General features: G+C 37.0%; 2 protein-coding genes across 2 annotated transcripts; one reads left to right on the top strand and one right to left on the bottom strand.

Moving 5' to 3' along the window:
* The first annotated feature begins 222 nt into the window (after positions 1–222).
* Positions 223–4,734, top strand: LOC111861500 (ankyrin repeat domain-containing protein 39). Its single transcript, XM_023846138.2, has 3 exons — positions 223–309; positions 1,300–1,410; positions 3,982–4,734. The coding sequence occupies exons 2-3, from the start codon at positions 1,311–1,313 to the stop codon at positions 4,416–4,418; spliced, it is 537 nt and encodes a 178-aa protein (XP_023701906.1). The 5' UTR covers positions 223–309; positions 1,300–1,310; the 3' UTR covers positions 4,419–4,734.
* Positions 4,735–5,058: 324 nt separating this feature from the next.
* LOC111861490 (ankyrin-3) lies at positions 5,059–25,645 on the bottom strand. Its single transcript, XM_023846118.2, has 6 exons — positions 25,426–25,645; positions 25,029–25,121; positions 23,562–24,383; positions 20,438–20,764; positions 19,498–19,752; positions 5,059–18,500 (listed from the first exon to the last, which is right to left on the bottom strand). The coding sequence occupies exons 2-6, from the start codon at positions 25,105–25,107 to the stop codon at positions 17,926–17,928; spliced, it is 2,058 nt and encodes a 685-aa protein (XP_023701886.1). The 5' UTR covers positions 25,108–25,121; positions 25,426–25,645; the 3' UTR covers positions 5,059–17,925.
* Positions 25,646–25,667: the final 22 nt, after the last annotated feature.

Below are 25,667 nucleotides of genomic sequence, written 5' to 3'. Positions count from 1 at the left end.
GTTCCAAGAAGTGCAAACAAAGCTGCAAACATATGGAGGTCGGGTGGGACAAGATGGACATACTTTCACTCACCCACCTCTGCAAGTCTTGGATGTTTTGCAGATGTGTTTTGGTTATACAATGATAACGTCATGTGGCCATGGAAACCAGAATTGTCCTATGTGGACTCTGCATCGCCCATTTTTCTAGATTAAAGGTGGCAGACTCAGAAGCATAGATAAATGTACACAGACTGCATAACTAAAAAGCAAATATTTTGTGTGGTATTTTCTACTGAAGATATCCCAGTGTTTCACGTTATTTTGTTTGTAAGTTGATGTTTATGTTGCCTAGAAGTATTGCACATTGCGATTAGGATAGCTTATTTTGTGGCTTTGAACTGAATTTTTGTCATGAATCTTCACTGTAATAAAACTGCCCGAGTCCCTTTAGATAGGACAACTGGAATTACAGTGATTATGTAAATGTTATATCAGTTTTAAGGTTCGTGAACAAATTTAAATACTTTAAATGGTTATTCTCTTGATTCTCTTGAATTTTATGGTTACACTTTTGTCTCAGAACCATTTGTGTGGATACGTACAGCACAGAATGTTGGGGGAATTTATGTGAAAATGTTCTACAGTTCATTTCATAATGCAGTATCTCAGTCAGTGGAACAACTTGCTACAGGTTCAGTGGCTAGACTATATTGTACCCCGTTGTTTGTCTATATATATATAATATTATTATGTCTGTCAACACAATAAATTCCAAATAAATAAACCAATGTTACTGAATTGACACTTGTTTATTATTATGTATCTTCTACATGTTTCGATCCAGCTGGATCATAATCAGATATGATATGATATGAGACTCGTTATTGAATTGTGTTTCTAATGTGGGTCCATATCAGCAATTATATTAATATAAATATTGTTGCTAATTTTTACATCTCATTATATTATTAAATTGTAATATTAGTCATAAAGTTTAAAATGTTAAAACATTGTTTGAAATATGTCAGAATGTTACAGCTCTTTTCGTAATCAAATATTTTTTACATTGGAATCATTTTGAAGTGAAAAAAATGTCTGTGGTGATGTCATGATAATATATATATTTTTGACCTATTTACAAATTTTCCCTCATAGTTATAATATATGGGCATAACTTATTTCTTAAATGTTGGAAGAGAGGGACAAGTTTAGGAGATAAAAATAGGGTAATAGTTCAAAGCCATGTTTAATGGTGACTTATAAGTTTAATTAGGAAATGTATGAACCATATTAGGTTTTCTGTGTGAACTGTTACAGGTTTTGGAGCGATGTCAGACTGCCACAGTCACAGTCATTGGTCTGTGGGCACTTCTTCTTTGTATCAGACATTAGATGAACTTGATTTTGAGCGTGGAATTTGGTATGCAGGTAAGTTGCAGTGGGGGGGGACATTAAGGAGTACATTTTGACAGAGGTACTTAACCTTGAATGTTTTTTAGGATTGTTATATAAATTTATGTTATTTTGTTGGTAGCACTTTCAGTTTAGTTGTTTGCAGTGCAGATAATAAGAATAAACAAAATTTATAACTGTGGGGAGAAATCCACATAGAGTAACCAAAAATTGAAGTGATTATATATTGTATGAGGGCAAATCAAAAAGTCTTTGCCCCTATTTTTTTTTTCAGCCACAGTAATACACATACAGCGAAATCAAAATGCAGGCAGTGTTCTAAGTACCTTTGACTATTTTTCCACATAGTCACCACCCCTGTCCAGGCATTTGTTCCATCTCACCACTAGTTTGGAGATGCCGCTGTTGTAGAATTTGGCCCGTTGAGTGTGGAACCACCACCAGACAGCAGTTTTCGTGTTGTCATCAGAAATGAATCTCTGGCCTGCCAGGAACTGCTTCACTGGACCGAACACGTAATCACTGGGGGTGAGGTCTGGACTATACGTTGCATGCTCCATCATCTCCCATCTGAATGACTGCAGTCGGGCGGCGGTCCTGTTTGCCACATGAGGCCTGGTGTTGTCATGGAAGAGAACCACATCGTCCATGAGAATCTCCTGGTGCTTTTTCCTGATGGCAGCTTGCAGACGTGCAAGTGTGCCACAGTAGCTGTCCACATTGATGGTATGAAATTCAGCAGGAGTGGTCCTCGGCGATCCCAGAAGACCATGACCATCACTTCCCGATGGATGGCGTTCTGTGGAATTTCTTCGTGACAGGCGAACTGGGATGTTCATTTCCGATGACGACGAGAAAACTGCTGTCCTGTGGTGGTTCTGTGCTCAAGTGGCCGAACTCTACAACAGCAGCATCTCCAAACTAGTGGTGCGACAGGACAAATGCCTGAACTGGGGTGGTGACTATGTGGAAAAATAGTCAAAGGTACTTAGAACACTGCCTGTATTTTGATTTCCCTGTATGTGTTTTATTGTGGCTGAAAAGAAATAGAGCAAAGACTTTTCGATTTGCCCACATATAAGTCAGAGATGGCAGACTTTTTACTGGACTGGTGCCAGATTTACTTCAAAGGTTCCTTAGCAGTAAGATGTGGTTCTAGCCATCCTGTTGCTTTATTACTGCCTGATGGACTGCCCAATATTTTTAGATACTTGCCTCACTTATGAGCTTGTATGTGGTTTTAAAAGGAGGAGCCTGGATAGCCTAGTTGCTATAGCAAGTGGCTAAGGGCTGGATGACCTAGGGATTGGAGTTTGAGTCCTGGTAAGGTCAAGAATTTTCTCTTCTCCATGTCGTCCAGAGTGGCTCTGGGGCTCACCCAGCCTCCTGGCCAATGGGCATGGGTCTCTTTCCATGGGAGTAAAGTGGCTGGGGCGTGAAGCTGACCACTCACCTCCAACTGGTGCCAAGGTCAAGAAAATGTGGATCTATACATCCACTCCTTCATATGCTTTCATGGCGTAGTGCGTGCTTAGTTAAGCACAGGGACAGCTTTACCTTATGTGGTTTCAAAAGTGACACAAGCAGCTCTTATTTTGTGTCTAAGACAGCTTTTTATATTTGGCTTTATATCACATTTCAAAGTAGTCAACAGGATAAGTATGTTTTCTTCTGGCTGGCTTTCTTTGGGTAACCATACTTTTGAGTATTTGGTGTGAATGCATAAAATAATATGATAAACTTTCATATGACAAAGAATTATGGCTTGGTGAACTGCTGAATTAAGTGGCTCCAGATTTTAATATAAACAGATGCTAAATGACAGTTGGTGCAGTGGTTTTCCATCCCTTATATAGAGCATGACTGGAAAATGCATCCTCAGAGACAAAGATAGAAAATGATTTCTAGAGTTTTGTTTTCATCATATTAGATTCTGCCATTGGAATGTCTGTGGCTCTCCATAGCAATTTATTCATCAAATTCATTTGTATACAAGGAAGGACGTTTGCATTATTTTGGTTGAAAGATTTGGAAATGGACCACTTAAAAGTTCATAGTTTTGTGTGAAGACAATGTTGAACAGGCAAATAATTTATAGCTGACCATCTGCAGTATCTGTGGTTTAAAATACAAGTACAGAATGTTCAGAAGAATATAAGGGTAAGCTTACATGAAGGTGGGTATACATAGAATTTTGAAAGCTGGATTTGTTCATGTAATTTCTAGCTAACTCCTTGGAGCAGAATTCCCTCAGAAGCTAGTAATCACGCAATCAAAGTTCCCTGTTTTATAGAAGTCAGATGTTCAGTAACATGTTGACAAGGGCCTACTACTAGACCCTGTTTGCTTTGTAATCTCTTTTGCATATGCTACATTTCACACCCCATCTCCTCCTTAATAATATTTTATGAAGAGTACAAGTTATAAGGAGCCTTATTAACATAATTTTCTTCAGCATACTGACGCTTCTCAAACCCTTCTGTGAAACACCTTCAGTCTGTATTCACATAGGTTGAGTACCAAGAGTATTCTAAGTTTGGTGCAGTATGATTTTTCTCTTTTGATGAATGTTTCTATAATTTTTAGCCCAACATGATGACCTAGAACGTGTGGAGAAGTTGTTGAATCAGGGTGTCTCTCCAGATGTTCAAGATTCAGCTGGTTACTTCGCATTACATTATGCTGCTCGTGCAGGTCATGATCGCATCTGCTGTTGTCTGTTGGCTGCTGGAGCTACGGTAGATGCTGTTACAAGAGCAGGACAGGCCACTGCTCTTCATCGAGCCTCTTCAGCTGGCCATGATTCCGTAGTAACTTTACTGCTGAAATCTGGTAGTAATTCAGGACTCAGAGATGCTGATGGCAAGACAGCTTTGCATAGGGCTGTTGAACAGGGTCATGTTGGTATAGTTAAAATTCTCTTGGAAGGAAATCCTGACCTCAAATTTGTCTGTGACATGAAAAACAAGTTGCCTTTAGATTATGCTGCAAAGAATGAGGAAGTAATTGCTTTGCTTGCTTGAAGGTCACAGTAAACTGCTTGACTATAGTAACATGACCACCTTCTTCATGAGAAGGAAATAGAGTTTGGAAGTAATATCAAATGTATTCCTCAGTACTGTGATTGATGCTTCTGTATACTTTATGTGAATGTGGAAGGGCAGAACAAGCAGGGCTTGATTTTATTCAGTACTTCAAGGTTTTGAGCTGGGATAGTGCAGCCAGTATAGCAATTGGCTATGTGCTGGGTGACCAATGGTTTGGATTTCGAGTCCCAGTAGGGGCAAGAATTTTTCTTCTCCATGTAGTCCAGATTGGCTCTGGGGCCCACCCAGCCTCTTATCCAGTGGGCACCGTGGATGCTTTCTCCGGGGGTAAAGCAGCCGGGGCGTGAAGCTGACCACTCGCCTCCAACTACCGCAGAGGTCAAGAAAGTGTGGGTCTACACATATACTCCCTCATGTGTCTTCATGGCATAGTGTTTAATTAGTTAAGCACAGGGACAACTTTATTTTTTACCTTTGCTTTCTAAGGTTTGTTATGTTAATGTACAGCAGTTACCATTTTAATTCACAGTACATACATACATACATACATACATAGCTACATGGTTTCACAGATCCCTTGTCCGGAAACCGGACTGGATATTGAACTCGTCACAGCCAAACTGACATTGCAATGTGCAACCTGGTCTAGACAATAAAATATTCAACAATTATAACATTGATAGGTACAACAGTATAAAAATCAGTCATCTTACAATTCTTGCTAGAACATAGTCTTAGAAAACAGACTGTAACAGTGCATAAAATTACCTACTTGCCATATATTCACCTACCGAGTAAAATGCTTTTGAAGCCAGAAAATCCTTTAGTCTTTGTTTAAAAATATTAATATTGTCTTTCAAGATATATATGTTTTGTGGCAGGTTGTTAAATATTCTAATAGATGTAAAATGCACACCCTTCTGAATGGAAGATAATCTCACAGAAGAAACATGTAGCCTATTGTACCATCTGGTACTTATTTGATGTATGTTATCGTTTGCTTGGTACATATTTAATATCCACTCATAGTTTGCTTTTTTCTTCCTCCACATTTTATTCGCTATAAGCAGTTGCTTTGGTATAATCATTTGAATTATTTTTTAGTATTTTCATTGTGTAGTAACAGTAACTGACAAATGCTACAGTTACAGTTGCTGAAATTGTGTACACTTCTGTAAGGGATTAACATGTCATGTAATGAATTAAAATGTTTACATGTTATGAATTTATTCCTTTTTTTAGAAATGGTGTAATTATATGAGAAACTTTAAGAAAAGAACATATGGAGGAGTTCAAGATTTTACAGTCATTCTATAAAGATCTGACATATATTATACTTAACCAGATAACCTTTGTGTGATGATACTGCCTGGGCAAGATATCTGTTAAAAACTGGGCCCATAGGTTGAATGGCGAAACAGAAATTGATGAAGATGAGATGCTGGATGATTCTAAGGGGTGTCCTGCATGTTGAAGCTGAACATTGAGAGGACATAATCATAATTTTGTTGTTGGTTTTACTTAGAAAGAAAATAAAATGGAGAAAAATTTTCTGGTAGTCCAAAAGAAGGGCCAGACCCTTTAAAGTTTATTTTGATATTGTTTTGCCAAGAGTAGAGCCTGAGGTATTTTAGCCAATGGAAATGAATACATCTATAGCTGGGTGCCCTGCCTATTATAATTCTACATTATACCAGAAATCTGCCAATTTTAAAACAAGCTGATTTGTTCAAGGTGAGTGCTTGGCCCCTTTTGTATTCACTTTTTGTTGGCTGGTGTTTGTTATTTTAACCTATACAAAGGCTTTATTTTCTTTTCATTGTATAAGAAAGATACTCTGATCAGATAATGATTCAGTTTCATTGAGAGAGAAGATGATGCTTATCATATATATGAAACAAAATGATGTGTAGGAGTAGCAGATGTATGCACAGTATATTCTTGTATTCCTACATAAGCTGGAAAATATCTTTATATGGCAAGCCATTCAGGCCATTCAGCCGTTCATGTTATTTATAGGATAGCATATAATTATGTATTACTAAAATGTGAAAAGAGTTTGTTATCTTATTCCTTTTTGTAGTAGTTATGTGTCATTTGATGTTTTCTAACTTTATTCCTGTTTTCACATTTAGAAACATCTGTTGAATTGGTTATTTCAGTGTTAGAAATTTCATATTAGTATGAAATGGGATCATCCAAAATAGTGCGTGGTTGCATTAACTTTGAATGTGCAAAGTATGTGAGCTACTTCAAGATTTTATGAAAGGGAAAGAAGAGATCTGGTGACTGCTCAGTAGCACTGTCATAGTGTTGTATCATTGGTGCTTTGACCTTAAAGTAGGGGACGTAACTGAAGATCAGCTGAGTTGGAGCAAAGTCTGTGAATGACTGTGGTTAAGGTGCAGTTTCAGTTAAAGTCCAAAGATCCATTTTTAGATATAGAGGTTTATTGTAATAATTGAGTGAATGTTTGTATGGAAGTACAAATGCTAGGAATGTATTGAGAGTGGATTACCTGCAGAGAATGCCAGGAAATTTGACTGAAGTCTAAAGTTTAAATAGTAGTCGAGAAACATCGATGCTCTATATTCTTAGGAATGGAAAGCACCATTAAACCAACAAGCTTAAATAAAACAAAAAAGCAAAATGGCCATGGCAGATTATGTGGTGTTATATTCTAGTGCGGAATGCAGTGTGTGGAATGTAGTATCAATATATCAAGGTTGTTCCTTAAGGGTGCTGTCCTGTTAACATTTCAAGTAAGAAACATGACAGAGTTAGTGAAAATAATCACCCATGTCCTGTGGACATGTTCATTGAAGGGTCTGTTTAGTAAGTTGTCAACAGTTTTGGTTCTGGTTGGTTGCCCTTATTGTGCTGTCAGCATACTCTAATGGAATATATCTCTGAATTCTTCAGACAGACAAACATGACATTTTAGCCAATTCACAGATCAAGCATTTGCAACCCCTCCCTTCTCCAGATTCAGAGTTAATGTAGCCAGGATGTAAGTAAATGGGATAGTATGAATGGAAATTCTTCATAACAGAATTTTACATATCCTGAATAACTGCATATGACAGAACTTATTTTTTGTGAGAATACTCCAAATATTCCATCTTCTGGGGCTAATGTAGCAGTATGGGTTCCAGCTGTATCTGTATATTAGCAGAGAAATTATAAGTAGCAGCCTTATAGCCAAGTGAAGTCACACAACTTCAGAGTGGAAGCGCTGCTGATTATTCGTGCGATGATTCTGATGGTACCCAAATTTGACAGTACAGGTGTGGAAAATTTTGTTTCATTATACTTAATAGAAACAATTTTTTAATGAATTTGATTTGTTTCATTTGTTTTGTTTGTAAATATTTCCAAACTCATTTATTGTTGTAAATGTCTTATTAAATGCTTGGCCTTAAATAGTGTTCTGGGCCCAAATTGTACTGGCACAATCTAGTCATCATATACACCCAGTTTTAAGAGCATTGCATGTACCATGAAGAATTGTATGCTAAGAGTTCAGAGTTTTCAGTTTTATCTGACTACTCTGCATATAAGATTCCAAAAATAAATTTGTTGTGTTTATGCATATGGAAAAGCAATATCATTCTGTTGCGTTTGAGGTTCTCATGGTGGTGATTATGAAGGGTGTGGTCTTGGGTGTAAAAACTTTGTAGTCTGGGGACAACCTGATGCCTCCATATTCAGGGTCAAAGAGTAAGCCAAGCAAGAAAGTAGCAGAAGCAGGTGGCAAGCTAAGAAGACCACACATGGAAGATCAAGTCTGTTGCAGGCTAAACACACCTAAAAGGAAGTGTGAGGGAACCAGTGGAAGAGTACCTGTTGTAAGGGGACTTATATAAAGAGCCAGTGGGAGCAAAGGACATGAATGGTACTTCTGTTGGAATTTAATAAGGGTGGGTTGCAGCTGAGTGAAGTTGGATGGAGGGAAGTCATGCATGATGTTTGGGTTACAGCCAGGTGGGGATAAAAGGAGCAAGAGGCAGCATAAAAGACCAAATTAGGGTTAGAGAATAAGCTGTTTCTGAAAGAGCCAAGGAAGACTAGGAGTACTGAAAGGGCAGAGACCATAACTCTGATAAAGGCTAGTTGTACCTGGAGAACTTTGTCAAAAGAAACCTGTTAGGGAGCCCTCCTCCATATCTTGAGGGAAATAGATAGGAGGTTTCCATGAATTAAACAGAAGCAGTCCTTGTTTATATTGTTGCAGTGGAGCTCAACCAATGTACCATTTGCTTTGCTTGTATTGGCTTGGAGTGCCTTCTTCTGCTAGTGTCTTGTTTTGTTTACTCTTCTACCCTGAAGGTACCCTCTTCTACCCCTGTTGCTCCAGAACTTTTAGCCGTTTGCAGACTATGTGACATTGTGACCCAGAAGAGTATACTCTTAATGTTCGTTCTGTTTATTTTAACTGTATGTTTTATGTTAGAGGTAATATTTCTTTGTAGTCATTTTTAGCTCTGTTAATAATTTTATAAATTTTCTGATTTTACAAATAGTTCGACACCATTAAGACCAAAAGTTATATTAATTTACAGTAAAAAGATTAGGAGAGATAGCCAAAGTCTGAGAGTTTATAGATATCTTTCTTCATTTATAAAAGGAAAACCAATTTTATTCAGTATTTCCAGTGTCAGATCAGCACACAAAGTGAAGTAATTACACGATAAGTACCAGTCCTGCTTCTTATAATAATGGTAAACATATGTGTACTGTTTTGTTGCATCCACATATTCTATTGCAGCTGTATAATTCTGTGTATGAATAATAATTTTGCAAACCTAAAGCATTGCTTAGTCATATTATACCATATTGAAATGTATAAAGCACATTATTATGTTGTTGTGTATGACAGAAGTGAAAGGAATTCTGTCAGAGGATATCCTGAGACTTGAAATAGAAACTTAAACCATACGATTTTTGTCGCATGTTGGCTGTGTTATGCGACAAATAACTTCATGTAGGTCAAGGATGTAGCGAATATCTATTCTCCTTCACTTTTACACTTATAATATGACAATGCTTCTCAACTTCACTCGGCGACTGCTAGACTTCAACTGTCTTCAACGGCGACTATCTCAAGACTGACTTGGCGAATGCATTCAACCCCCTTATGTAGGCAGGTTCCGGACTGGGTAGAACGTAGTTCGGTTTCTGCTGTTTCAACAATCTGTTTTGCAACGAACTTTCCATCTCTGGGGAAACGCGTTTGTTGATTCTGCAATTCTTACACAACAGCCCACTGTTACTGTGTTACCATGGACGTATCTACTCCGAACACGTTACAGTAGATTGGCCACAGGAGTGAGGAGTGATTATATTATTAGCGAGTGGGCAGTAGAGAGAGAACACTGATATGGAAAGGTATAGGGAACATGTTTTCACAGCTGTCAATTTATTTTTTTTTGCATACAAAATCTGAGCTCAAGATATCCTTTTGAGAGTTTTCATGTGTTTCATTCACTAATATATTTACTTACATATCGCTTTGTCCATATGCCTATTCCAGTTTTTATGAAGAGTTTGAAGAAAATACAATTCTATGTAACACATATTTTACATATTTTTTTTGTAATAATTTGAAGTATGTCAGACAATGAAATTATTGATTGCTAGGAACCAGTAAAGTTAGCATCAGTTGCAGTATTCCATTAGCAGAATTATTACCTAAAATGTTACTTGCACTATTTAAAAATACTTTTTTATCATGAAATTCACATAAGTATTCACTGCCTATAACATTTAAAGTTTTCATGGTGATGAAGATTTTGTCTTTTGCACTGTGACAGAACGAGTCTGTAAGGATTGGGAATCGACATTATTGCCTCTAATGTTGTCTGCACTATTGAAAAAATACTTTAAAATGTATTTTGTATGTGTAGAAATCATACGAGTATTCATTTCCTGCAATCACTGAGATATTGACAGTTCTCTCAACCCTAATCTCAGTATTGCATGTAAAACCTGCATAATATTGGAGCATAAAATATGGATTAAAAGAATGGGCATTATACCAGTAAATACTGTATTGAGCATTGTAAATACAGTAAACATATTTTGCATAGGGAAGGGGATATACTTCAGAATCAAGTCACAGCCCATTAACTGTGTCATGTCTGATGGCCTACACTTGCCAATCCATATGAGAATTAGATGAGTGGTTGAGAAGACCCTACAACATTAATTCTGCCCAAGACCTGGATTTTTATACAGTCCTGATAACTGCAGGGAAGAAGAGGTTTCAGAGGAGTATGCAGCTTATTAGTTACTATAGAGTTCTTGCTTTTATTGTTAGTTTTATTAGAAGTGTTAAGTATAGGAAATTTTTAAACTTGCAAGATTTCTTAATTGTAAACAACAATATAATGAATAACAATGAATGTATAATAACATACAGTAGTTTAATTATTAATTTTATTTGGGCTTTTGCCAGGTTGAAAGATTAAAGGCTGTCAGTATTTTAGATGCCACTGCATTGCTTGAGATTGTTGAGCTTAAGATATAAATTGTTTATGGTGTGGATACTTGATCTGAATGACTGCGTGCAGCTTTATCACTGGCAGACTTACTGTCATTCATACAGATACATTTTAATGCAGTATTACCATTTATTTGCAGCCTGAGAGCCTAATAAGTAATTTGCCCATGTACTCAAGTACAGTACATGACACATTTAGCAAACTTTCAGTGTAATCCAGATAGGCATGAAGGCTGAGACTGAATAACAGTTTTCAGATCTGTCAGTGAGGGGATCTGGTGATAACACTAGCTCTTTTTAAAACACAGCGTTTCAGGGACAGGATTCTGTCTCCATCTTCAGGTGGACCCTACTCAAACCTGTAAGATTTTCTTATGCAATTTGAGTTTAATTTAATTTATTCTTATATTCAAGTAGATCCAATTACAGGACGAGAAACAAGTTCACACACCACTGGATATAGAATGTGTCAAAAATCGAAACAAATGTTCCAACCAATCACTGGAACAAGTCAAAATAACATAATATAAAACATAGACAACACAGTCACTAAACATAATAAAATGTGATTACAAGACTTAAATACTAGATGAAAACATATTAACCATTTATCTTGACTGAAGACAAAGCAGAGGAATTATTATTTAAACACATGTTGGAAAATGATTTTGTAAAATCATTAAGAACTTAGAAGGCAATATGAAGAAGTGTGTTGTTACTGTATTGAAGTATTATTTCAGAATTTTATGCATCTAACCACAGACGTTTAGCTACAACAGTAATCTATAACTGGGTATCTGTAGTATGAGCACTGGAAATTTATCCGTCTCCACATTTCCAGGGTGACATGAAGTTATTTCTCTCTGTGTAAATGCAGTCACACCATGTAAGCATGTATGGAATGTATGCAGCCTCAATACCATCTTTCTTATATCACTTTAAATATAAGTTTCAAGCACACCTTACAAGTAGTGTAATGAAACTGGTCGAGAAATTAGTTTAATGATGAAGCTGCTTTGACCTTCTCCATCACTGTAATTCTGATAACATAATGAAAGAGCAGTTTTTATAGAAAGCTAAACAGTTTCCATTTTGAACAGTGCATTAACTTGTTTGGACTGAATAAGGGGTGGCCCACATGTACCCATACACACCATCAGTGATCTGTAATATAGATTCTGGAATTTAGAAAACAAGGCAGGTTTTGCCGTCTCTCTCATGTCCCTTACTGAAAGTAACAGCAGCAATTGTCTCGTTCTAAATATTTCATTGCGAAGTTAAATTTGGAACTTGTGGTGTCTCTGAAATCTTTTAGTGAGAGATGGTGTGCAGTATATTCCTTAACCCTTTACATTGCAGTGTAATTACATTTGTAATTGAGATGCAGTGTGTTTTCCGTGAGATAGGAATTGAATTTGAAATATTTAAATGAGCTTCATCTTTAAAGGGTTAAATAACTACTGATCTTTACTTTTCCTTTTAACCTGGTTATCTGAACACAGAAGTTAAATCTATAAATGAAAATTAGCTTAGGGTCTGTCTTTGTATAGACATTTCCATTGGTGTATTATTTCATTACCAGTACTTGAAAGTTTGCAGACATAACTTCTTCGCCATGATGCTACTTTTTGAAGTGCATATGTACTTTAAAAAGTATTTGTAGACAGCTGCTCTATTGCAGAAAAAGTTTGTTGTGAAAATGAAGACTTATTTCACTGTTGTATACAACTGGTTCCCCAAGCACATTTCTGGATGCTTTGCTTACTGTGTTCACTCCAGTTTTCTACTGATCACCCCCAGGGATTCTTTATGGTGTTATGCAACGGTACAGTATACCACATCTTTCATAAAACAGAAAAATGAATGAGAGAATGGAAATTTAAATAAGAATAATTGCTACTTATTGCTTCTTTTTTTATAAGAAAAATCACCCTCTTGTTGGTATAGCCTACTCTGAATGTTGTTTTCTATAAAAATAATTATTACCACAAATACATCTTATTGCCATCTTCACATAGACATGGATGTTTCTCTTATCCACATCACCTGAAAGCTTGTACATGGATGAGATTTGTTGTATATGAATCATCAAATGTAAATGTTGTAATGCAGCACTAAACTATGTAGTCAATGGGCATGGAGAAATATGAGTGCTAAGAAAGATCAGAAGGAGCATCATTTCATGATCAAACAGATACAGACGAGGCATATGAACATGATGCTGGTGCTAAGGTAACTTACAGGCAATTGTGAAACAGCTGTCATCAATGGTAACTTTTTTAACCATAAAACAATGCTGAAAGGACATGTGGCATGGAGGCCTAAAGATGACCATGAGCATGCATACATTGACTGAAATCAGTATGGTGCCAGCAGGGCTGGCCAAATGGTGGCCTGTTAGGTCATTTTGTGCATTATATTTATGAAAAGAAATGTGGACAAAAATTTGTTATTGGCTAGAATGTAAAAATGTGTGAAATTCAGTGTTTATAATGGGCTAAACTTGTATGTTATTAGAAAAATATGTTAGATTTATGTATATTATCTGTAGTTTCATAACTACAGTAATTGGCCAACCCTGCTCTGAAGCATTACAAAACATTTATTTGAACTACTATACATATACATTAGACAAAATCTGCATTAATGAACTGCTTTGTAAATAAATTTTTTGACACACTGTTGCTGGAACTAATGTTAAAATGATGTATATTTTTCCTTAAAATGAATGTTTACTATGACGATAAAAACTGATAACCATGTGTCAGAATTGTTTGTTTACATATATTTCATTTAACAACTCTGTTCATGGCATCAGGAATTGTTGGTAACACTTCTTAATTACCTCATTTTTCAACCAGAACAGTCACTGTTCATTTGCTTTTTTATACATTTCAGATAGGTACATGCACTTACCACCTTCATATCCACAATGTTATGAAATTTGGAAAGGAAGTATTTTTTATTCAACTGAAAAATGCAGTAAGGCAAACTTCAGCTGTCCAGAAAATGACTCCACTTATGCATGTACGTATATGCAATATGTGTATTCTGTATGTGTCAGACCAAAACCATTAGCGTTCACCTTTCTAGCTATGATTTTTATCCTGAACCCCATGCTATGTAGAAAATACAAGTCTGGAATAATTCAAGTGACCAAGCAGGGTGGCTCTGTAGTAGTGCTTCTTACTTTTATTTACAAGATGATTTGTTCTAATCTTGGCTGAGATAAACTATCCTGACAGGTTTTATGTGGCTTTCCTTGGTCCCTTCAGGCAGATGCTGGGATATTACCTTAAAGTAGGCCATGACCACTTCCTTCCACATCCTTTACAATTCATTATAACCCAATCATTTGACACTACAGTCAGAATTACTGACAGTATCATTAAATAAAGTACAAAAAAATTAAGTTACTTCAAAATATATACTACAGGGACGTTCTTACCTTTCTTGACTGGTTCATGGCTCTGCACTTCATGGCGACTGTACTGCCAGCTGTGAGGTGTATATGAATTTTGTTGATGAATCAATATGCCTGTTTGCCAATAATGTTTGGAATGAAATATTTACAATACAGTGTTCACAAGAGGTGTTGAATATGCTCTCCCTTTACTTGTGGACATTCCTTGCACTGGCAGAAGAGGTTCTGCAGGAATATTGTCAATTTCCGTATGAATATTTTCATTAAGTTCTTCCATTTGGGGTTTTCTGTTGTAAACTTTGTTCTTTAAACCCCAGAAGAAAAATGAAAAGGAGTAAGATCGGGTGAATATGCTGGTTGAATACCACTGCTGATAATTCTGTCCCCAAAGACACCGGACAGAGCCTGCATAGATATACGTGCAGTGTGGGCAGTAACCGTGTCTTGATGAAACCAGCCATAACAGTCTCTCTTCTTCTGTTAACTCTGGAAAGAATTGCCTGAGAATGACCTATGCATATCTTTCACAATTAACTGTTTTGTTACAAAACACAAGTACAACAATTCTTCTTGCACTTACAGCACACCAGACACCGACTTTCACTGGATGTAGCAGGATTTTGTGGGTTAGATGTAGATTCTGTGAACTACAGTAGCCATTATTTTGCGTATTTATGTGTCCCTGCAAGCGAAACTATGTTTCATCAGAAAAGAATGTCAACTACAGATTGTATAAACCAACTGCAAAAATTAACCCTGCTAGCTGGACCGCACAGCTTCCTGTTGTTTTATAGGGTCTAAGCTTCAGCAAGTGTATTGCCCTTCTTGCATTAGACTTTGACACTTAAGTCTCTTGAGCTAGATGTCTGAGTAATTTTCTAGGTGGATGTTCAAGTCTGGCTCCTGTGTCATCTAACCTTTCCTCAGTAAGCCCTCGGGCCTTATGTTTTTGTTTCAAGTTTATTCACCAATTTGTGAATTCTTTCATCATGAAATTTACATAAAAATTTTCACTGATATTTTTTAGTATATCCGTATTTCACATAGGTGTCATACAGAAATACACATTGCTCTAAAGTATACTGCGCCATGATGGAACACTGCTCTCTAATTGTATCTGAAAACAAATGGCTAATGTAGCAGATAAGTGTCACCCACAGCTGACAAATCATAAATTCCCATCCATGAACCACTCCGTGCGCTGTGAAACATAATGCCGTCAATCGGTGTACAAAGTTAATAACTTCCCTTAATTCCAAATATTATTGGCCATCCGGCATACTGATTCATTGCAAAAATCCATATGCCCCTCGCAGCCGGTGGTGCACAGGTTGCTGTGAAGTGAAGAGCAGTTAAGACCTCCTTGTAGTTTTGTTCATGCCTGCAGGGGCATTTTCCTCTTCCTTGTTACTGAGAAAAGTTTCCACTTTTCAGTCAACAATAATCTTTCACTCATGATCTATTATTATTCTCTAATCCTACTGCACACTCACACTTGTGCGTCCATCTTAACTGCCAAAATCTACCTGAGCCTTCAATATTCACACCAAGTCCTTGTTAATAAGAATGCAAGGACCTAACCTATTTTTCCTGCTAACCCTGGTTTCTGGCTATTATGATCTTCCATGCTTGTCCTGCCTTGTAGAAATTACAATGTCGCATGAAATATTAACAGCTTTAATATTCTCAGAATGTGAGGCCCCTTAGAGTGGGGCATTAATCCTTCTCTATTTGTATCAGTTTACAGTGGATTATTATTTCAGAAAACATGATCTCTGTATTCATCAATAACCAGTTCCACAAACTTTCATTTGTTTGGTATTAGTCTGAATGGGTGATTCATGTGTCTCATTGATGGAAGCTGGGTATGCTAGTAATATAATTTCCTTTCCACGCCCTTTTCCTTCAACAGTCAACTGCTCTGACAGGAAGTTAAACAAAGTAAAATTACTCTTTTTATTTTTCTGTTCATGGTGATAATGGAGTGTTTTGTATCCTGACAGTGTTGTCTGGGTCAGCATTCTGGTAAAGTGATTATCTTTTTTAAACCCTCTAGCATATAAATAAAATTTCAGGGATGTTGTATTACTGGATCAAAAAATGTAACATAAGCTGTATTTTACATACATTTCTATCATATGATTTATGATAGTCAAAGCGTGCAATTCTCAGTTGATTTTTAACTAGCAATCAGTCTGGAACTGTATTTACATTCATCACAGCAATCTCATTTTCTATGTAACATTCACTATTTGAAAATTACATAGTGGATGAATTGACTCTCAAGATTAGATCTGTTTATAACAATCCTTATTGACAATACAGAAAGGCTTTCATAAAAAGCTGTGAAAATGTGAGAATTATATTGTATAGGTTGCCTTAAAAATTATTGGTTAGAAACATTTTTATGTGCTGTGAATTTATAATCAAATACCCATAAAGACATAACACATTAAATATAGCTCATATACTTATTTCAATTTTACACCAGAATTTTGCAAATTCATATCAAAATGTAATGAATTTTACTATACTTTTATTTAAGTATGTATGCATAGTCTTCAAATATTCTCTTGGTAATCCAGAAAGTGTTCTAACTTAATATAAAGAACTTTGGTAAAAAGAGACGCTTGCTTGTTAGCTTATTTTTGTTACCAAAGTTTTTTGTCACTATTAGTTACAACATTCCTACACATTCTAAGGCAGGTGGACACACGTTCCGTCTTCAGTACAAGTATTTGTATTTACAAGGACATTACATCCTTTTTATCCCCCTTCCAGTCCCTAAGTTCATAGCAGTGTTTTTAATCCTGACACTCATGCATGAATTAATGTAAATTTATGCTGTTTGTCATGACAGTATTAAAGAAACACTTGTCTCTAACTACAGACATCATTACAAACAAAACAAAACAAACTCTGTGGTTTCAGCCCACAAGCGAATTATATCAACTGAGCGACTGCCGCTTGTTGGCAAGATTAGTGCCAACATTTTAGTTGACATACATTATTACATGGACAGATTATTATGAATTGTGATGATTTAGAGGAAGTACCAAACATCCTATTTCAAGGTATTGTCCTACAATTTGTGTATAAAAAGTCAGGAAAACCACGTTAAGGTGGTATCTGTGTTCCTCTGACGCTTTATGTCATACTGATGCAAAAAATTACAGAACTGAAAACTGAATCTGGGGTAACCATGTAATAGTGATGACAGTATTAGGATGTGAGCATTATTCTTAGTGCATTTGTACTTTTTATACTGAAAAGTGATTAACAGTCCACTCATGAAAGTGATTTCTTATATTTAACATTACTGTGTTGGCAGTGTATTAAATAATACTTGTGTTTGCATGTTCTTGCTGTCAGTCAATACTGGCAACACTGGACTTTCGCTGCAGAAATATCGATAGAAGTAATATGCCAGACATCTGCACTGGCCTATCCATTGGCAAGTGCTCTTACATTTCTCACCTAATATATGTACATTTCAAATTTAACTTTCTTGTGACTGTCACTTGAATCTTCACAATTAAGTATAAAGAGCCCTTAAATCAATCACAAAAATCAACATCTTCTAACAGAACATATTTCTTTAAAGTTAAGGGCAAATATGATGATGTGATCTTCTCATAAACTCTCTCACCCAATTGTGTTCTTATTACCAGTCGACACAGTTCAGTCAGTCTCATTGGGTTAAACTTCATATAAATTAGCCAGTCCCTTAAATTGTCTAATGATAGTGATGCTGATTCTGATGGTGGCTGGAGATCAGGAGTACAATGCTGAAGATCAAAACCAGCATAAACTATCATTTGGGCCAAATGGAAGTTATTTCTTTTTCTGGCCAGACAAAGGTTGTCTACTACACATGCTTCTACATCACAGAGATTGACATCAGTCCCATAGCGAATTAAAAGAGATGCAGCTCTATCTTTCTCCAAGAGAATGGCTCTAAATAATGGAGTATCACCACCAGTACATGTCTGCACATTCAGAATTGCTCCATATGATCGCAAGATATGGAACATTGACTTAAAAGTAGAGTGATTTGAATCACGGATGAATTCCACTGCTTCATGTAATGGCATGCTTCCAGTTAGAGCGTTGGGATAATTGACAGCTGCACCTGTGGAAAATATTTAACAATCAAAAAATTACAACATAACTGTAACAAATTAATAAACCACTATACTAATGCCTCTGAGTTTTATGAATGGAATATATACTGCAGACTGCTTCAAGTAAATATAACAAAGTGATAAAATTATGGTCTTCTGTGTTGTGATAAACTGTAGTTTGAGGGTGGATACTGGTGCTGTGGATAAAATGTCTCCATCTTTAGGGCTGAAGTGCAGCATGTTCCTTCAGAATGTTTGTATACACCCACAAAACTACAGAGTGCCATAACCCAGAAGACCACAGTCTTAAAACAATTACCATATGAAAATCTCAAAGCTTATGTGAAGAATAAAGGGGTTTGTACATGTGTATGAAAGGTGTTAGTACTGATTTTTTCTTTTAAAGAGATTTGAATGAAAATTATTATTTGTTATAACCTTCATTATTTTAATGAAATATCTATTGTTTCACTTTAATTTCTGTATCCTGTACACAGCTAATAATTTCTGTATACAAATGACAGGAAAATGAGAGATGGAGAAGAATGCAAAAATTATGGTTATGGTTATGCTACAAAAAAAAAATGATTGGTTTGTACATGTAATGAAAGGTAAAAAAATTATCAGTAGGCAGAAGTGGAACTGAATAAATTTGAGAAGGCAAAGAGGAAAATGGAAAGATTAAGCATAAAAGAAACTGAGGAATATTGTTGAGACTATGAAAATTTCTCTACAATGTTCTTCTGTTTGCATGAGTGGAACAGGCTCTCACAGACTACAAAAGTTTAAAAAATAAAAGTAAGCCAGTTTCAAATATAAAATATAAAAATGTGTACTCTCATGCACAAATTTTTGGCAAATAAATTGTTTTAAACTGGCAATAACTGACAGCCAGAATGAGGCCTTCAGAGGACTTGCCACCTCAAAACAATTAGCATTAAAGAAGTGGGAAAAGAATGGAATACATTAGGCACATAAACATAATATTTTTCATTATAACTGTACCATTCATAAGCAAGAGTTCTGCAAGCTGGCAAACCCCTGTCCTGGCAGCAACAATCAGGGGTGAATCGCCATTGTCATCACGCAGATTTACGATGGAGCCAGCTTTCAAGAGCAGTTCTGCCATTTCAGTATGCCTGTGCAAGATGGCATAGTGAAGAAGGAAATGAGACTGAGTTATCTTAGCACCGGCACCTAATAACATCTGGACCAGAGGTACCGCCTTCTGCCACACTGCCTCACAAAGTGGTGTATAACCTGAAATAAATCATGCATATATACACATTATGGATACTAAGATCTAAAAGTTTGTGACGATGGTATATGGCTACAAGTATTATGTTTTTGGATATTATCCATCATCTTGTCTATTTTTTAAAAACACGTTTTGGAGACTGGATTCTGGAGATAGGGGCTAGCTCTCTGTATTGGACTGAACTGAGTAGGTTTTACCTGAGGACGGGGACAGAATCCAGTATCCGAAACGTTGTGTTTTAAAAAGGGAACAGGACGGTTTTTAAAAAATAGACATCATCATCATCATCATTAAATATAGTTTCCTTTATGCAATGTATAAAGAACAGATACATAAGCCATCTGTAAAAAAAGTCACACTACAGGGGTGGAATCTGCAAGTTTGCAATTACCGATAGAATTCTTGATTGTCTTCACTCTGACTACTCCTGTGGCACATTCCAAACAAGAAAAGCAAAATATATACATCACTTTAATGACCAGTGATGGCAGTACTGAATGAAAATGACCATGCTGGAGTCATAGGGGGCACCAATAATAATGTTACCAAATGACTTTTTGTATCAGCACTTACAGATATATATGTAGATTATAACTAGCATTCAAACTGTGATAAAAGCCTGAAAATTTTTGAAGTTAGCATATTTGCTCAAGTCTGATGGCGGTTTCACTGAGAATGACATCATACCATGAATTTCCTCAGTGTTAACTTTGGCCCCATGCTTGATGAGAAGCTCAACAACATCATCATGCCCTCGTGATACGGCAAGTAACAGTGGTGTACGATCAGATGCATCCAGAGAGTCAATGTTTGCGCCACCACCTAACAACACTCTGACAGTATCGATGAAACCTCGTGATGCTGCAATATGCAATGCTGAAGTCTTATCACTTGTCTTACGATTAACTTCAACACCTGCATCCAGTAGCATTTTTGCAACTTTGTAATAATCCCGAGCAGCAGCAAGATGAAGAGGAGTGAGGTTATCAGAGTCCCCAATATCCAATCGACATCCTGCAACAAGGAGCAACATGGCGTGCAACTATGAAGTATTCTCACTCTATTTTACCAACATGAGAATTGAGGTTGTCATGGCAGTGCCTATTAAGATTAAAATCTTTTGGGATTTAATGCCATGCAGTCTGGTAGATAAGTACCAAAATTTTGGAGGATGGTGTTGCCTCTATCCTCAGAAGACTCTATTTAAATATCATAATTTTTTGTTTTGTAGTACGTGTATATTGTTTAACACAAACTAACATACTAATTTGCCTTAAATCTGTTTCATTTTACAATGATAGTACAAGTGTTATTAGGGGTATGTGGTAGCATAGTTGGTTGAGGCACTATGCTACAAACCGGAAGGTAGTGAGATCAAATCCCGATGAGGTCATTGGATTTTTCAATTTACCTAATCCTTCCAGCTGCACTATGGCTCTGGGGTTGACTCAGCCTCTAACAGAAATGAGTACCAGGAATATTCTTGGGGGTAAAGGGTGGCTGGCCGGTAGGGCTGACAACCTTACCGCCATCTGTGAGCTGATTGTCTAGAAAAGTGGGAACCTCAACATCTCACAACCGTATGGGGCTCCATGGCCTGTTACAGGAATACCTTTACTTTTTTTACTTACTACTATGGTTAGCTCTATTATAATTTTAAAAACCATGGTCAAGCATGAAGACAGCTGTACAAACTATGAAGCCATTCAAGGATGCAAGGAGGCATTCTGAATGATTTTTGGAGTGGTATTACAAGGATTTATATGTAGTAATTAATATACAGGGTGTCCCAGGAGGAATGTGCCAAACTTCGGGAGGGTGTTCCTTATGTTAAAGTATGCCGATATAACCCAAAACACCTATGTCCAAAGTTGAACGGTTACGGAGATAATGGCCAGAGAAGTGTCAAACTTTGACCGGGGTTACACACTTGTTGATTACAAAATACATATTAAAACTGGCAGGAATATGTGGATTCTGTAATGTTAATAATGTACGTAACATCAAACTAACTTGTGAGTGACGGAAAGCCATAAAATTGAAGTACAAAATACTCGCTCGCCATGTCATAATTGTCCTTAGGTTTCCAAGCAGTATACATAACACATGACTGGCGAGCGATGACGTAACGTGCTGACTGCGCGTTCTGGTATGAGCCAACTACATAAGCACGGCTAGGGAGTATCATCGCACTCAAGGACAAACATAGATAAGGGCTCTCAGCTGAGAGGTACAGCGAGGTACAGTGCTTGGACCTGCCAGAAGACCACACTTTTCTTGGGCCATTATCTCCGTAACCGTTCAACTTTGGACATAGGTGTTTTGGGTTATATCGGCATACTTTAACATAAGGAACACCCTCCCGAAGTTTGGCACATTCCTCCTGGGACACCCTGTATATCTCAGTTCCTTTATACTGGTGAACTTTAGGAAATGAATTAACTTCAGAGTAATAATTATCTCATCCGTGACTTCTATAACTTACAGTTCTGTTGCTAGGTTTGTCGGATTTACTGATGCTAGGTTATCATGAATTCTCTATGACAAATGGAGAGGAGCTAATAACTGCCTAATTTAGGATTTCTTCTTCAGCAGCTTTATGTAAATGAGAAAAACCTGTCATAATATGTTACAAGTTTAACTGAATCTGGGACTCTCACACATGTTGCAATTATAGTAGTCATGACCCACTATAAGTAAAGTGAAAGTAAAGTAAAGGTATCCCTGTAACAAGTTGTAACCCATAGGTTTGTGAGATGTTGAGGTTCCCACATTTTCTAGACAATCGGCTCACAAATGGCGGCAAGGTTGTCAGCCCTACGCGCTGGCTGCCCTTTACCCCCAGGAATATTCCAAGAATTTTCCTGGTACTCATTTCTATTAGAGGCTGAGTCGACCGTAGGGCCATAGTGTGGCTTGAAGGATTAGGTCAATTGAAAAAATCCAATGACATTATTGGGACTTGAACCCACGACATTCCAGCTTGTAGTATAGTGCCCCTAAAGTAAAGGTATCCCTGTAACAGTCCTTGGAGGCCCATAGGATTGTGAGACGTAGAGATTCCCACGTTTTATAGACAATCAGCTCATAGATCCATGATATGTATGTAATGGCCGTCTTGTAGTGCACTCAATTTCATATGTCGCTTCTTGCTACATGTTTCAGCAACATAGTGCCATCTTTAGGTTCGTTATTTACGCTAAGCTATTACATTGTTTGCCATCTTGTGTCTTTCATAAAATTATTTAGAAAGTACATTGTTCGTCAACTATAATAAAATTTGTATATACTAAAACTTATTAAGATATTCAACTATATGTCTAAATTCAAGCTCGAGTATAGTATGGTTCGTCCACTATGGGAGTCGTTTCTGTATATACTGTGTCTGTGATGTGTCCTTCGTTTTTGGCTGCGAGCTCATAGATGGCGGCAAGGTTGTCACCCCTTAGCACCGGCCACCCTTTACCTCCAAGAATATTCTTGGTCCTCTTTTCTGTTAGAGGCTGAGTCGACCTCAAGGCCATAGTGCAGCTGGAAGGATTGAAAAAATCCAATGACCTCATCGGGAATTGAACCCGTGACCTTCCAGCTTGTAGCTTAGTGCCTCAACCAACTACGCTACCGTGTGCCCCATGACCCACTATATTTGACCTAAAATGCTGTCTAGTTTAGTTATAATATAAGAATGGAGTAAACTGAAAATATATTCTAAACAATCATGCTCATCATCTGAATACGCTACAGCTGAGTTGAGAAAATTATATAGGCTTGGATTCAGTTAGCTGCATACCCAAATAGGATGCCTGCTTACCTGCAGTTGTTAATAAATGCAGGGCATCCATATGCCCTTGCTCTGCAGCATAGTGCACCGCACATCTCCCATAAACATCCTGATGGTTCACGTCACAGCGGTGGGGCAACTGGAGAAGAGAACTGGTGCGATCCAGGATGTCAGCATACCAGCGATACAGTGACGCCCATGAATCCTCTTCTTCTCCCTCACTTCCCTTTCCTTTGTCCTCCACTTCCACATCCCACTCCAGCCCATCCATTCCATCGGGTGTCCGGTCATCATTAAGAGCGCCTGCAGATGTCTCATTCTGCACTCCAGCACATGAACCAGCACATTCACTCATACCTTGATTCCAATTCTCATCTACTGCCTGCCTTAAATTCTCACCCTCCATACTACTGGGCGAATGCTGTACACTCCCGTCCTTGTGAACCACAATGAAATATCCCAAATTTTGTTTCTGGCTTGAAGGATTACTTAAATCTGTCACTGTTGAATCTAATTCTAAATCAGAACTCAGACTAACAGAACACTGTTTCCTCACACCTTCAGTATTTTCCAGGCAAGCAGCATCAATATTAATGGTGTTACTTGTCAAATTATCCGTATGTTCAAATACACATTTCTTTGCATTGTTGATGTGAGAGTAATCACGTCTATTCTTCTTACTTCTGTGCTTTAAATGGTGATTTGCCTGGTCTTGTTTGTAGAAGTTTTCAGGAAGAGTAACAGGGACACTACTTGCATCTAGTAATACCTGTAATATGGCCATGTTTCCCATTTGTGCTGCTGTTCCAAGGGGTGTTCTTCCAGATGAGCATACAAAATTTACATTGGCCCCTAAAAGGAAAGTTTAAATATACACAGAAAATAATAATAATATGTACATTCTTGACAAATGGAGACAAAACACACATTTCAGGTGCAATGAAACTTGAATTTTCTCTTTAAAAGGAAGCAAGAATTAATAAACAAATGGAAATTTAACTGTATTTGGTCTACAGGATGGGAAGAATTCAACAGATGTCAACTGCCTGTTATTAACAGCTATAAAACGTAATCTAGCTCAAATCCATATAATTTATAAGACTGCTGCTTCCTTCTTACAACTTCAGGTCTTCAAATCTTTTTATGATATCAAACATTTGTAAATATTAAATAATGAATTACACTTGATTGAATTTGAAAAGAATATATTGTGATGTGGATGGTAGTACCTTAGAGTATCTCAAGGAAGGTTAAATTGTTTGTGAATATAGTTTATGGCAGAGCACTATATATTATTGTGAACTATACCTATCTAAGTAGTCCAGTGATTGAGGCTAGCTCTTTCTAAGGGACCCAACAGAATAGGTGTTTTCCCTCACCTGAGGATGGAAACAGATCCAGTTTCCGAAACGTAGTGTTTTTCTTAGTTATCTTAAAAACCGGGACGATGGATAAAGTCCGAAAACCCAATATCTCTGTGTAAACCTATCTACCTACCTTGGGCCAAGAGACAATTTACACAGTTTGCATCTCCTCTTGACACTGCAGCAAAGAGCTGTTCTTCAAGTGAATCCATTGTTCAGGAATCAACTGGGTAAGAAACACACAGAATTCAATAGCTTTTATGGCAATGCAAGGGATATGTGACATATTAAGTTTGGTCTTCATGTAATATTAGTAACATGTAGAGGCGTACATGACAGCTGTCGCTTTTTTACAAAATGATGAATGAAAGTATATTATTAACGGTCTGAATTATTTTATAATCAGTCTATAATTCCTCCAGGAATCTGGACTTTTTTTTTGCTATTCTTGCAATTAACTGTTCTGCCTCTGCGTGACAGTTTTGGATTGAGACTGTCATGTAAAAATATTCTTACTTTGTATATCTTACCGTCAATTGGTAGCATAGATTTTCTTATTTCGATGCTCTCTCAACAATATAACGTAATATTTCAAGAGCTTTGACGGCTTCGCCAGCCCAAAGCTTTTATTAAATATATCACCAAATTCGGTAGCTGTAAATCGATACGCAAACAGTCAACAATTACGCCAGTATGCCTTATAGCCAACTTCACGCAAAATTAGATGGCTCCTGACGTCCTATTTTTATAAATATATGTACTTTATATTATT

The sequence above is a fragment of the Cryptotermes secundus genome, unplaced genomic scaffold (genome assembly GCF_002891405.2).
Source record: "Cryptotermes secundus unplaced genomic scaffold, Csec_1.0 scaffold793, whole genome shotgun sequence".
Lineage (NCBI taxonomy): Eukaryota > Metazoa > Arthropoda > Insecta > Blattodea > Kalotermitidae > Cryptotermes > Cryptotermes secundus.
This window is presented reverse-complemented; position numbering and strand designations above follow the sequence as displayed.